This window comes from Dromiciops gliroides, chromosome 6 (genome assembly GCF_019393635.1).
Source record: "Dromiciops gliroides isolate mDroGli1 chromosome 6, mDroGli1.pri, whole genome shotgun sequence".
NCBI classification, from domain to species: Eukaryota; Metazoa; Chordata; class Mammalia; order Microbiotheria; family Microbiotheriidae; genus Dromiciops; species Dromiciops gliroides.
This window is the reverse complement of record NC_057866.1, coordinates 276169572-276182460: the sequence shown is the minus strand read 5'-3', so window position 1 is coordinate 276182460 and position 12889 is coordinate 276169572. Positions and strand designations below refer to the sequence as shown.

The following is a 12889-nucleotide window of genomic DNA, read 5'->3' as shown; positions in this document are numbered from 1 at the left end:
TGGTCATTCAGGGGGCATTTTCTGTGCTCACAAAATCCACATCCCAGGCCCTGGCCCCTCCCAGGAACAGGCTCGACCTCACCTCACCGGAAGGCTCGCTCTTTGGATGGTCAGCTGGTGCTGAGCTTGAAGGGAGTGGCCCAAACCTGGGGTGGTTCCATGGGACCCACCTCACCATCAAGCCACTGTTCACTGTGGGGATGTGGAGAAAGACACAAATGGAGGCTCTCCAGGGGCTCACGCTAAATGAGGAAGACCACGTGCAAGATTATTTATGGAGTGTGAAGGCAGGAACTGCGGCCTCCTGTGGAAGGCGGGATTTGGGCTGCCTGCTTGGGCTTTCTGCCCCTCTGTAGTCACAGAGCTGCACGGCAGCTGCTCCAGAGAGCCGCCCCAGTAGTGTTAGTGTCACCACTTCCCCTTCACTGCACGCAGGATGGCCTTGGTGTGAGCGGGAATGCAGCATCCTCAGGGCGCTCAGTGACACCCCTGCAAGGATGGCGCACACTGCTCTGCTGAAGGCAGCTCCCATTGTCTTGTTAGGGAGTTCAAAGCGCTGGTGCTATGTCAGCCCCCACTGGGGGCCAGCTGGGCAGGAGCTGATACGCCGGGGAGCATGCTCAAGGCCACTCTGGGATGTCAAAGGGCTTGGAGTCTCTGCGGACTGGCAGAGCCAGGCACGGTCAGCCTGCAGAAGGGGAGACGGGATGGGGCCCCAAGCCAAGTCGAGGTTTCCGAGGCAGAGTTCGCTTCTGTTAGGGAGGGCTGCCTGGAGAGCTGACCCAAAGGGCAGTGGGCTGCCTGGAGAGCCGAGGAGCTCCCCGTCACTTGTCAGCAAGGTTGTCTGTCAAAGGCATTCTTTGGGGGGTTGGGCTGGGCTCCAAAATTCTGCCTCAACTGTCAACCCTTAGGCAGCCTATACTTTTCCAACCCGATCTCTTATTTCAAAATTTCAAAATGTTTTTGATACTTTGTTTCTTCCAGCATCACAGTATGTTGGAGAGCCTTCCCCCTTCCCCTCCCCAAGAGCCACTGCACGCGACAAAGAGTATTTTTAGAGAGGAGGAAAAACCCAAGCCCAGCCGATGGATACATTGAGAACATGCTGGGTGGACTGCCCGTGGGCCCACGGGGCTGTTGGGGGTGGCTTCTCATCTCTCCTCCTTCACGTCCCGCTGGGTCTTTGTAGTTTTGTTACATCAGCCGGCCGTACTTTACAATCGTGGTTATTTGCACGTTGGTTTCTTGGCTCTGCTGACTTCACTTGGCCTCAGTTCATGTAGATCTCCCCACACTTCTCTGTACTCATCACTTCTTACAGCACCACAGTCTGTTTAGCCAATCCCCAGCTGGCACCTAGTTACCTTAGGTCTTATCATATCTTATCAGCTGACTGGCCCAGTGGATAAAGGCCGTGTCTGGAATCAAATCCAGCCCCAGACACTTGCTAGCTGTGCCCCCGGGCCAAGTCAGTCACCTTTCTGCCTCAGTTTCCTCACCTGTAAAATGGGAATAATGACAGCACCTACTTGTCACAGTGGTTGTGTCAGATGTTTGTAAAGTGCTTCACAAAACTTAGAGCAATCAGATAGTAAAAGCACCGTGTAGATGTTCTATCAGGGTTATTTTCAGTCTGTAAACATTTACTAGGCACTCACTGTGTGCCAGGAAGTGTGTAAGCACTGGCGACAAAAACATGAGAAAAAGACGGTCCCTGCCCTCCAGGATCCCTGGGAGAAGACAGAGCCGGCTGCCAGTGAGGGGGAGGGACCTGATGGAGAAGTCCAACAGTCCAAAGGAAGGGCCACGGGCTGGTTAAGGAGATCCCCCTGGGAAATGGGTCCATGGAGGTTTGGGGGTTCAGGGCTCCACCGTCTGTCGGAGCGGCAGAGGCTCTGCCTTCTTTTTTTTTTTTTTAGTGAGGCAATGGGGGTTAAGTGACTTGCCCAAGGTCACACAGCTAGTAAGTGTTAAGTGTCTGAGGCCGGATTTGAACTCAGGTACTCCTGACTCCAGGGCCGGTGCTCTATCCACTGCGCCACCTAGCTGCCCCTTCTGCCTTCTTTTAAAGAACAATTCTTCCCGGTTTCTAGCTCCTAGCCCATGGGCAGCCTTCCCAGCCCCCATTCTTCTTGAAGTCTCATCAGCTGAAGGCCTGGAAGTTTGTTATTTATGGACTGAAGCTAACACTCCCCTGGGGGGGGGGGGCGTCCTCTCTCAGACAAGGAGTCTTGGGAGGGAAACAAATCCACGCATGGTTGTGATGACCCAATGATGCTGTTCTAGGCCGGCCACAAGGGAGACCTGAGAAAAGTATGGGTTGGGCTCCGTGTCTCTACCAGCATGGTGTGTGCTTCAGATCCCTTCGGTTGTTACTGAACCAGGTAAAATGTTGACACTCGCTGCTCTGGGCTTTGTTGGCTCAGAAGCCACATCCCACCCTGTGACTCTGGGCTTGTCCCACGGGTTCTACTCTAGAGTCCATGGCTCTAGACACCTTGAAAAAGGAGGCTGCCCAAGCAGCCTCCGCTTCTTCCTCTCTCACTTCTTGCCCACTTTTGCCTGGCATGCCCCTGGCACAGGCCCTCAGCGCTGCTGTGATAACCACTGGGGTCTCCTCGTTGTTCTCCCCACTCGAGTCTCTCCCCTCTCCATTTCATCCTCTGCTACAGAAGCGACCATGTCCCTTCTGTACTCATGACTTGCCCGACCACAAGGGAGGGCGGCAGGGGCCCAGCCGCCTTCAGGCCTTCATCACGCCCTTTCACAAGTGCAACGCTGCAGCCAGGCTGACTTCTCACCCAGGACTGCTCCATCTCCTTTCTCCCGTGCATCGAATGCTCTCTGAGGATCCCATTTCTGTCAAGACTCATCTGCTAATGAAGCCTGTGCTTGACTCCATCCCAATGCCCAACCCCCAGTGAGCAGCGTCCTCCCTCCCCAAATTACCTTGAGGCAGCTGGTGGCTCACCGAGTTCAAATCCAGCCTCATATGCGTACTAGCTGTGTAACCCTGGGCAGGTCACTTCGATTCCCTTTGCCTCAGTTTCCTTGACTGTAAGATGGGGATACAGTAGCGCCTCCCCACAAGGGAGTGCATTGTGCTCTGGTGCCTGGCACTGGGGGCACCAGATAAACGTGCCCTTCTTCCCCCTCCTTATTTTGTATGTACTTATTTATAGAGCGTAGCTCTTTGGGACCAGTCTAGCACCGCAGAGGGCCCTGCTAAGCCCTTAATGAATGCTGCGTGGTGACTGAGACGTTTCTGATTGGCTGTCCTGGGCCTTCCCCAACAGCCCCTCCGCCTTCTCCTCAAGGTCACCCCTCTTCCACACTTCCCCGTGCCCTCATTCCTGCCCGCCTCCTCCTCTCCACGGCTGCCAGGGACGTAACTGTGACCATGTGGCTTGCTCCCCTGGGGTGCTCCCAGCCAGCCACCTCCTGGGTAAATTCTGGACTCCCTTTGGCACCTCACTCCCCACTGTTTCCCCCTGTAGTGGTTTCCTCGACCCACCAGGTCTTGATCTCGCCACCCTGAACCCCGTCCTTTTGGTACCGTTTTCCCTCCATGGCCCTGAGCTCTTCATGGCTACTAAGTGTCTGAGGCAGGGTTTGAACCTGGGTCCTTTCTGAGGTAGATCAGTATGAGTGAAAAGGAGGGCAGGATGTGAAAGCTGGTGCTGACCTGATGCGACGCTGGGGTGAAGGACCAAGGTCAAAAGGAACTCTTACAGTTAGAAAACCTGGAGGAACAGAAGGGACGGCGATGTGGCCACCAAAAGGAGCAGTAACATGAAGAGGAAGAGTGGGCTGAGGGGAAAAAGGAATTCTTTGGGGTAAGCGGAATTGATCAGGTGGTAACGTCAAGGAGGCCAGAGCATGCGGGTGGCCTGGGATTCTCGGGACGATTCTCGGGACAATCGGGATTGGAGGCAGAGAGGTAAGGCTAGAAGACACAGGGCCGGACAAGATCACCCAAGGGCCGAGAAGAGGATTCAGAAGGGGGAGAGGGAGGAGGGAGAAGAGGGGGAGGACAGGGAAGAAGGGGAGGAGAGGGAGGAGGGGGAGGAAGAAGGAATGGGAGGAGGAGGGGGCGCCTGCCGGCAAAGATGAGAGGGACAAGCATTGCAGAGATGCTTGACGCTGAGAGTGCAATGCCCTGGCCGAGTGGGCAGGTTGCTATTTCTAGAAGTCTGGCCATGAAAGGAAGGGCAGAGAAGTTGGCTGTGAGGCTGGCAGGGTCAACGCTGAGTCAGTTTTTGTTCTTCAGGAATCTCTATGGGAGAAATAGGCTAAGTGGCAAAGCAAGACTGTGGTGGCGGGGGATTCCAGAAAGCAGGGTCCATGTGGGTAAGCAGAAGCTCCAGGCAAGTCTTCTTTGGAGACCAACAGGAAGAGAAAGGACAGACAGTGAGTGGTGTAGAGGAAGAGAGAGCCGTATGGTCCTGAATGATGGCCTGAATTTTCCCTTGCAAAGTGGGAGGTGCGGTGCTGAGTGACTCGGCAGGCAAGTGACGGCTCTCGTTCTGTAAGAACATGCAAGGGGTCAGGGATCTGCCCCGGCTGACCCCAGCGAGGCTGATTCCAAGAACCCAGGCTAGAGCTAGTTCCCCTTCCCCTTTATACCACACACATTTCTCTTGTTGTAGTTTTAATTCTGTGGCTTTCAAGAATGGGTATTATAGCAGTGAGGGATTCCCAACCTGGGGTTCACAGGCCTGCAAGGAAGAGCAAAGAACTGCCTCTTTATTTTTACTAATCTTTGGCTTCCTTTGTAATTCAATGCCTTTTTTTGCATTTAAAAACATCATTCTGAGAAGAGGTGCCACTGGTTTCACCAGGCTGACAGGCACAACACAGAGAAAGAACCTCTGCTCTAAGGAAACACACCTAAGTTGTAGCTCTCGGGCACACCTCAGATGACTTGTCAAAGACAAAGCAGTGGCTGGGGTGGGAAGTCAAGCATTTCAGGGATCACTCAAGCTCACAACGAGATAGGCTTAATTAATCCTCTGAAAGCAAAGACCTTCAGAAGGCCCTGGCGACTGGAAGGGTCGTTCTTGATTCCTCTATGGTCATTAATAAAACAACATACTGGGCAGCTAGGTGGCACAGTGGATAAAGCACTGGCCCTGGAGTCAGGAGTACCTGAGTTCAAATCCGGCCTCAGACACTTAACACTTACTAGCTGTGTGACCCTGGGCAACTCACTTAACCCCAATTGCCTCACTAAAATAAATAAATAAATAAACAACATACTAACCTCTGCTATGAAGAAAAAATGTTTGCCACAGGCAAGACAATACAAAGACTGAAATACTAAAAATTGGGAAAAAAGGTAGTTTTAACTAAAGAAATGTTCATATTCAAGGCTTTATCAAAAACCACTGTCAAGTGGAATGGGCATCATCATCAGACTGTAAAACATTTAGTCAATAAACTTTTATTAAATGCCTACTATGTGCCTGGCACTTAGTGAAGTACTGGGGACACAAAGGAAGGTAAAAACACGGTCCCTGCCCTCAAGGTCCTTGCCGTCTAATGGAAAAGACAACATGCAAACTAATATGGACAAAACAGGTAATGGAGAGGACAAATAAGAAGTAATTGGGAGAGGGAAGGCACTAGATCAGGAGGGGTTGGGGAAAGCTTCCTATAGAAGGTAGGATTTTAGTTGGGACTTAGAAGAAGCCAGGAAGGTCAGGAGTCTGAGCAGAGGAGGGACGACATTGCAGACCAGCTGGGCGAGTGGCGAGAGCTGAAAGCAGGAGGGTCTTGTGGAAGGAACAGCCAGGAGGCCAATGTCACTGGGTTGTCAGGGAGTAAGGGGTAAGGAGACTGGAAAGGGATGAGTGAAGAGGTCATGAAGGGCTGCCAAAAGCTGCATTTTGTATCTGATCCTGGAGGCGATAGGGAGCTACAGGAGGCTCCTGAGTAGGGGCCTGACATCGTAGATCCTGCGCGCCTGATGGCTAACTGGAGCAGGGAGAGACCTGAGGCAGGCAGACCTCCCAGCAGGGATTCCAACAGTCCACACAGGATGTGATGAGCACCTGCGCTAGGCTGGGGGCAGGGTCAGAGGAGAGACTGGAGGTAACTGACAAGAGAAATGGACGGGCCTTGGTGCTCTACTGAATGGGGGGAGGGAGCAAGAGTGAGGAAGCGAGGATGATTCCATCCAGCTTGGGAGCCTGAGGCACTGGAAGGGTGGAAATGCCCTCCCCTGAGAGTAAGGGGAAAGGGAGGAGGAGGGGAGGGGAGGGCTGGGGAAGGATAGTTTGGGGATCCCTTTTTTACTTTCAGTGAACCTGGCAGTCTTGTCCCCACTGAATGAAGAACCCTGATAAATACATTTATATCCTGAAGGGCAGAAGTGTACTGGAAGGACACAGATTTCCAAATGGAGATAGGATATTGCAATATCGTCTTGCACTATCCCTCATATCCTGAAAAATTAAGAAACTGTTCTCCGAAATAGAGAGAAGTATGTTTTAAGGCCAGACTTACATACCACTAAAAACCAAAGGGCTCAAATCAAGGTGAGGTGAGACTTGGAAAAATGGACAGATCATCAAAGGCGTGCTTAACAGAAGGGTGGCTTCAAGGAGAATTAAAGGTTGCATGTGAAAATCTTGTGATTTGTCATGGAGGACAAATAATTGTAGCAAAGGAGGCCATATTGGGCAGTGAAAGTTTTTAAAGATGTGAAAAGCTGGAATCTTTATTGTCTAAATCAATCTATCTCAGTAGACAGGTAGAATTTGCCATATTCATTCAACAGTGATGTTTTTTTCCATCCCAAATGTCCGAATCACACTTCCATGAAGGAATACATTACTTCAACATTTGCCCATGAATCCTACGTAATTATGGGACTAGAAAAACCAAATGATTCCAAGTCTCTTGACTCAGAACTCTTAATAAAGCTGAGATGGACATAACATATACCATCCCAGGACACACTTTAAAAAAAAATTTTTTTAAAAGCTGTCTTGACTGCACATTACTGTGGTTCTTTGGAATTCATTTGTTCATCCTCTATTTTGGCTTACAACCCAACTTTAAAAATTGCACATTAAATGCAAATATTCTGCATTACTTTAATACAGGTCACCTACGAAAATCAAAACGAAAAATGGCCATGTTCTTGTCTTGCTCTGATTAACTGTCAGCGAGTGTCTCTTATATTTTCTATATAATAGATCAAATAAAAGTCATCATTTTAAATGAGTTCATTTCCAGCTTCTGTCTGGGCCAAGTGATGACCCCCACAGCAGGCATTCCCCACAAGAAATTTCCTACTCATGTACCCCACGGCAATTCAGGACAGTATGGTTTACAACTCAAAGTTTATTGTTCCAATACACCCAAGAAGATGCAAGCACTTCTGTGACAAATATACAGAAAAAAAGGAGATCAACACAGAACAGTCATTTAGCTTAAATGAAGGGAAATCTCTCTAAATGTTATGACAACGCACTCCCAAAGGGAATCTTCACCTTTCTCCAGTTAAGTTAATCATACATTTTAATAAAATAAAGGGTGATGAGTTATGTCAAAGTTAGTTTGTGCATTTTCTTCAAAAATAAACTCCAAATTCTATAATCCATGCCAGTTAAAACACTAAAACTAAAATTTACATATTAATAAGCGCAAAAGGAGATGGAGGTATTAGTTACCTTTTCTGTTTGAACAGTCCAGAAGAAAACAGGGACTCCAAATATGGCAGGCAGGCTGACTGACTGACTGATCGACCTAAGACAGGGGTGGGGGTGGGTTTCACCCTCAGTGGGCTTGCTCGGTGCTGAGCGCACTACGGCACAGTTTGGTCCATGATGGGCACTGATGCAGACACAGATCCCAATTTGTTACACAAACACATCTATTCTCATCACTTTGTAAAAAAGATGCCAGGTATACTTCCAGGTATTTTTCATAGGTTTTCTCCAAAGCTGTTTATAGGAAGTAGTCTGGGGTGCGCCGCGTGACATGGGGCTCTCCACGACGAGGTGCAGGGTCAAACTGCAAGCTGCACAAAGAGAAATCCAAAAAATGACTCAGGGGGATGTCCTTACAAGCATCACTGTTACTACCAGAAACAGAATCTGAAGAAAACAATGGGCTCATTGAGTTTCCCTACCTCCCACCCCTTTAGAAAACAGATGGAGTGGACAAGCTGACAAAGAAAGGGGACAACTCAGCAGCAGGCCCTGGCCCCAAGGTCGGATACTTTCCTTAGGGGCATGGCATCAATGGGGTAGGGAAGAAAGGTATGTGTTTTCATAACATTACAATCACTTGAACACCCCAAGTAAGAGCTAAGGAGTACCACTAGCTATCAGGCCCCTTCTCAATTGTCCTGAACAGAACAGAGCGCCTGCACAACAATCTTCCCATCCATGGACAGTGTTATCAGGATCTACTTAGGTGTGGAACCCCAGGGTTTTGATCCACTCTGTCATCATGACTAATGAAGGAGAGCCTCAGGGGCCATCCCGCAGCCACACTGTGTTTGGTCCTTGCCACCATTTCTCCAAGATGCAGGGGGAGCCTTTCACTGTATTTCCAACTGTTTTCTTGAATGTAACTGGCCACGTCTAATAGTGAAGAGTTTGCCAAAATCTTCTCCTCCTCCTGGCCCCGGGACCCTTCCACGTGATGGCTCGCCAATCACGTGGAGACAGTGAGCACCTGCTCTTCTGCACATCCCTCCGTGGATCCTCAGAGTTCATGAGCCGAGGGAATCTGGTAGCCCAGTGCTGCTGGGTCTCTAGCTTATCTATGTCCTTCCTAAAACGTGGATCTGGTCTGAGGGGAGCAGAGCACAGCAGGACAAACACCTCTGCTCCCAGAAGCCTCTTCTTACTTAAGAGAGCTTCGCACTGCATTAGCCTTTTTGACTGACATGACAGCACCAGCTCGCTGGAAGCTCACGGAGCACTAAAACCACATTTCTTCAAACCAAACCAAAGTCTCCCCCAACCTATATCTGAAATCTATACAGCATTCCCTTGACCAGACAGTGGGTCAGAGATTTCACTAGCCACAAGTTAGTCTGGAACGCCCCACTCTGGATGGAAACTGACTGGCTCTTTGAAAGCACAGCTATTTTGCTAGATAGTCACTGACCATCTCTTTAAGGATGGAATCTGGGATTTCCCAGGAAGCAAGTTAGGTTCACTGGCCTACAGTTTGCACTTTCTATTCTTTTCCATCGACTGAAAATCAGGGCAACACCTGCCTTCCTCTAGTCTTTGGTCGCTAATTCTACCTCTCTAGGTTCTTTCAAAGCAATCACATCGGCCAAAAAATATATTCAACTACATCAATTCAAGAAATGTTTATTAAACTGAATTAAAAAGTAAGTGTAAATTTCTTTTGCCTTTTTTCCCTTTTCACATGTGAAAGAAATGTGAAAACATTAACTTCTGTTCTAATATGTGACTCTCTTCTTTTCTTTTTTTGGTTTTTTTTTGTGGGGCAATGAGAGTTAAGTGACTTGCCCAGGGTCACACAGCTAGTAAGTGTCAAGTGTCTGAGGATGGATTTGAACTCAGGTCCTCCTGAATCCAGGGCTGGTGCTTTATCCACTGCACCACCTAGCTGCCCCCTGTGTGACTCTTAATTCTTGTATCTCCATCACTATCTTCTTTATAAATTACACAACACTTACAAGGAATATTTCAAAGTGTCATCTAGTTCCATGATAGCAGCCTGGTTCCCACAACGGTAGCAGTAATTGGGTGCGCTGAAAATGGTCACCACGTTCCGATCATGACACCAGTTGTACCCCTGGAACATTTAACAAACAGCATCTGGGTTATTGTCATGAATTCTTTGAATAACACAAAAGGAAAATGAGAGGAAGGGAGGTGCTGGGAGCCCCTGAGGCCAGGAGCCTGGAAGATGTCAGACCAGAGTCCACAATTCACCAAGGCAAGCTCCCAGAAGCAGTTTTAAATGACACGGCTGTGTTTCAAAGTGTGAAGATCTACATCTTATTTCAATCTTATGGCAAACCAAATTAACTTGTAGAAGTCCCTTGATAAGAGATCTACATTTAATTCCTAAAGATAATGGTGTTCTCCTGACATACCAAGCAGTTTCCTGGAAAGAACATATTTAACTTATCCCTGTCAAATGAAAATAGTTGTTTTTTTTGGTTTTTTTGGTTTTTTTTTGCAGGGCAATGGGGGTTAAGTGACTTGCCCAGGGTCACACAGCTAGTAAGTGTCAAGTGTCTGAGGCCGGATTTGAACTCAGGAACTCCTGAATCCAGGGCCGGTGCTTTATCCACTGCGCCACCTAGCCGCCCCGAAAATAGTTGTATTTTAACATTCAAGAAAAGGTTCACTGTGTATGTAGAAGTTACTTGTCGGAACAAAGATAGGAATGAATAAAAAGCCAACTGAAAGTATAATGAGAAAATAAATGGAATACAAATGGTATAACTTAATGCTGAACTATTTAATCAAGTAATTAATAATGAGAAATGGATGACAGAAGTGGCATCGTATGACCAAGGAAAGACAACTGCCACAGGAAGACCAAAGAAGTCCTGACAATGCATCAATTGGCAAATATTTGCTTTATTTGTGAGGCATAGAAAGGGTGACCAAGGATGAGACATGTTTAGCCTATGAAGTCATTTGAAAATTGTTGTGAAGGACAATGGAGGAGGAGAAGGGGTGGGGGCAGGAAGGGAGGGTTGTCTCATAAGGCAGAGAAGAATGGAGGGTAAAACCAGCCTAATGAAAGACCAATAAAGACCCAAGGAAGGAAAGCCATCTCAAAGTAATTTAAGAACAAAAATGGAAGGAAAACAAACAGAAAATGGAATTGATCTGCAAAGATCCTCACAAATTGCTTTTACCATGGTGGACCGGTCAGGCAGAGGTGACAAAAAGATAGCCAGAGAGATGCACCAGCATCCTGGGTCATCAAGGGAAAGGGAAGAGGCTTCCCATGTGATATGGGTGCCACACTCAGAAACCTATGTCTCAGAAGGCTCACTTGAGTGTGTGAACTGACCAGACAAGAGAATCCTGGAGTCAGCAAGGCCTGGGTTTAAATCCTGCTGCTGTCACTGGCTACTGTGACCTCAAGGGGCTAACATTCTATTGGACAAAGGATATGACAAAACAACATCAATGACCCTTTAGGGTCTGTGGAAAGCGTCATATATGTGATCTGAATGGCGCCTTACAAGGGTTGTGGGAAGCCAGGGTAATCATTATGTCCATTTGACAGACGGAGAAACTGGGGCTGGGTCATGCCCACCCAGCTACACCCAGTGCCCTGGACACAAAGTCTGTCACTGCCCATGATAACAGCTACCTCTTATTCACACAAGGTAACCTGAGAAGGGGAGGGCATGGGTCAAGCAAAGGTTTCCCTGGGGCTGATCCTTGAACAAGATAAGGATGCTGAGACAGGCAGAGATTCTTGAAAAGGGAGGCTTCTAGACCCAGAAGACTGTCTGAAAAAGGAACAGAGAACTTAGCACAAGGGGTACAAAACCTGCCCAAGCAACAAACTGTCTGGAAATTAGAGTGGACCAAATAGAAGCCAACAATGCCATAAAACAACAAGAAATATTAAAACAGAGTCAAAAGGCAAAAAAAAAAAAAAAATAGAAGAAAATGTAAAGTATCACAGCAAAAACAAATGACCCAGAAATGTCTACAGGACCAGATACAAAGTGAAGTCAGGAGAGTCAAGAAAACAAGCCACAATGACTGCAACGATAGAAAGATACAAAGAGAATGTAACAAAGTGATAAGGACCCAGCAGGACACAAATGAAGAGGGATCAGAGGACAGCCCACAGCCGCCACCCCCTCCCCCCAAACCAGAGATGTGGGAGACCCATTACGGTGACACATGCCCCAGGGCTGGGGCTTTCTCAACAAGTGGGTCAGCCGTGCTGACTTTTTATCCTCTTTTTCTTCCTTTTTTTTTGGTCTTTAAAAAATACTACTTAAAAAAACACTGCTTGTTGTATGAGATGATCTTCTGGGAGTGCTACCGGGGAAAGCCAGGATGATGTGAAAAAGAGAAGCCATCAATGCCATCTCATTTTTAAAAAAGAATCAAGCAGGCGGTGGCTAGGTGGCACAGTGGATAGAGCACCGGCCCTGCAGTCAGGAGTACCTGAGTTCAAATCCGGCCTCAGACACTTAACACTTACTAGCTGTGTGACCCTGGGCAAGTCACTTAACCCCAATTGCCTCACTAAAAAAACCAAATAAACAAACCAAAAAACCAAAGCAAAACAAAAAAAGAATCAAGCAAAAAATAACTAAAAAGGAGGTTCTAATAGAACCAAACAAGAGTGTAAGCGTCTTGGTGACTCTGTATTCCCAAGTCCAGAGTAAGCTATGAAAACTACCTTTGAGACAGACCCCTGTGCCACAAGCCATCAGACACAAGAATGGGCGATGCAGGAATGAAGCTCTCTCCCCAGGAGGGGTGGCTGGGTCCGTGGGAACTGGCAGCATTGCCATAAGAGTGTAGGCAAAGATGGAGGAGGAGCCTGGAAAGGCTGAAGACGTGGAGCCGAAAGAACAGGGTGCTCAGGGACCACCATCGCCCAAATGAGGTCAAGACTGAAGGGCCCAGTAAACCGTGCCTTCTTGTGGCCAGCGACCTACAAGGGAACTTCCTCCAGAAAGGTACTTTCTAGGGGATTTGTCAGGAAGTTTGTCAAACCAAACACCAACCAATCTATCAAAAAGATGTGATACGTGTTGGAGCGGATGGTTCTGCTGACTTTGACACACTCAACTCCCAGAACCAGCAGGGTGGGTTCCTCCTCCACCCAAGGGAGAGCTGAATCACAAACGTGTTGTTTCTTTCTGACTTAGAGCAGATGTAAAATCTCTTATTAT

General features: G+C 48.1%; 1 protein-coding gene across 1 annotated transcript in view; it reads right to left on the bottom strand.

Moving 5' to 3' along the window:
* Positions 1 to 7330: 7330 nt before the first annotated feature.
* PPP2CB (protein phosphatase 2 catalytic subunit beta) overlaps positions 7331 to 12889 on the bottom strand; it is a 32029-nt gene continuing 26470 nt past the window's right edge. Inside the window, exons 6-7 of the mRNA XM_043971259.1 lie at positions 9674 to 9792; positions 7331 to 8029 (exon numbers count right to left, since the gene is read on the bottom strand). Coding sequence (XP_043827194.1) covers positions 7957 to 8029; positions 9674 to 9792 — 192 coding nt within the window. The 3' untranslated portion in view covers positions 7331 to 7956. The remainder of the gene's footprint in view (positions 8030 to 9673; positions 9793 to 12889) is intronic.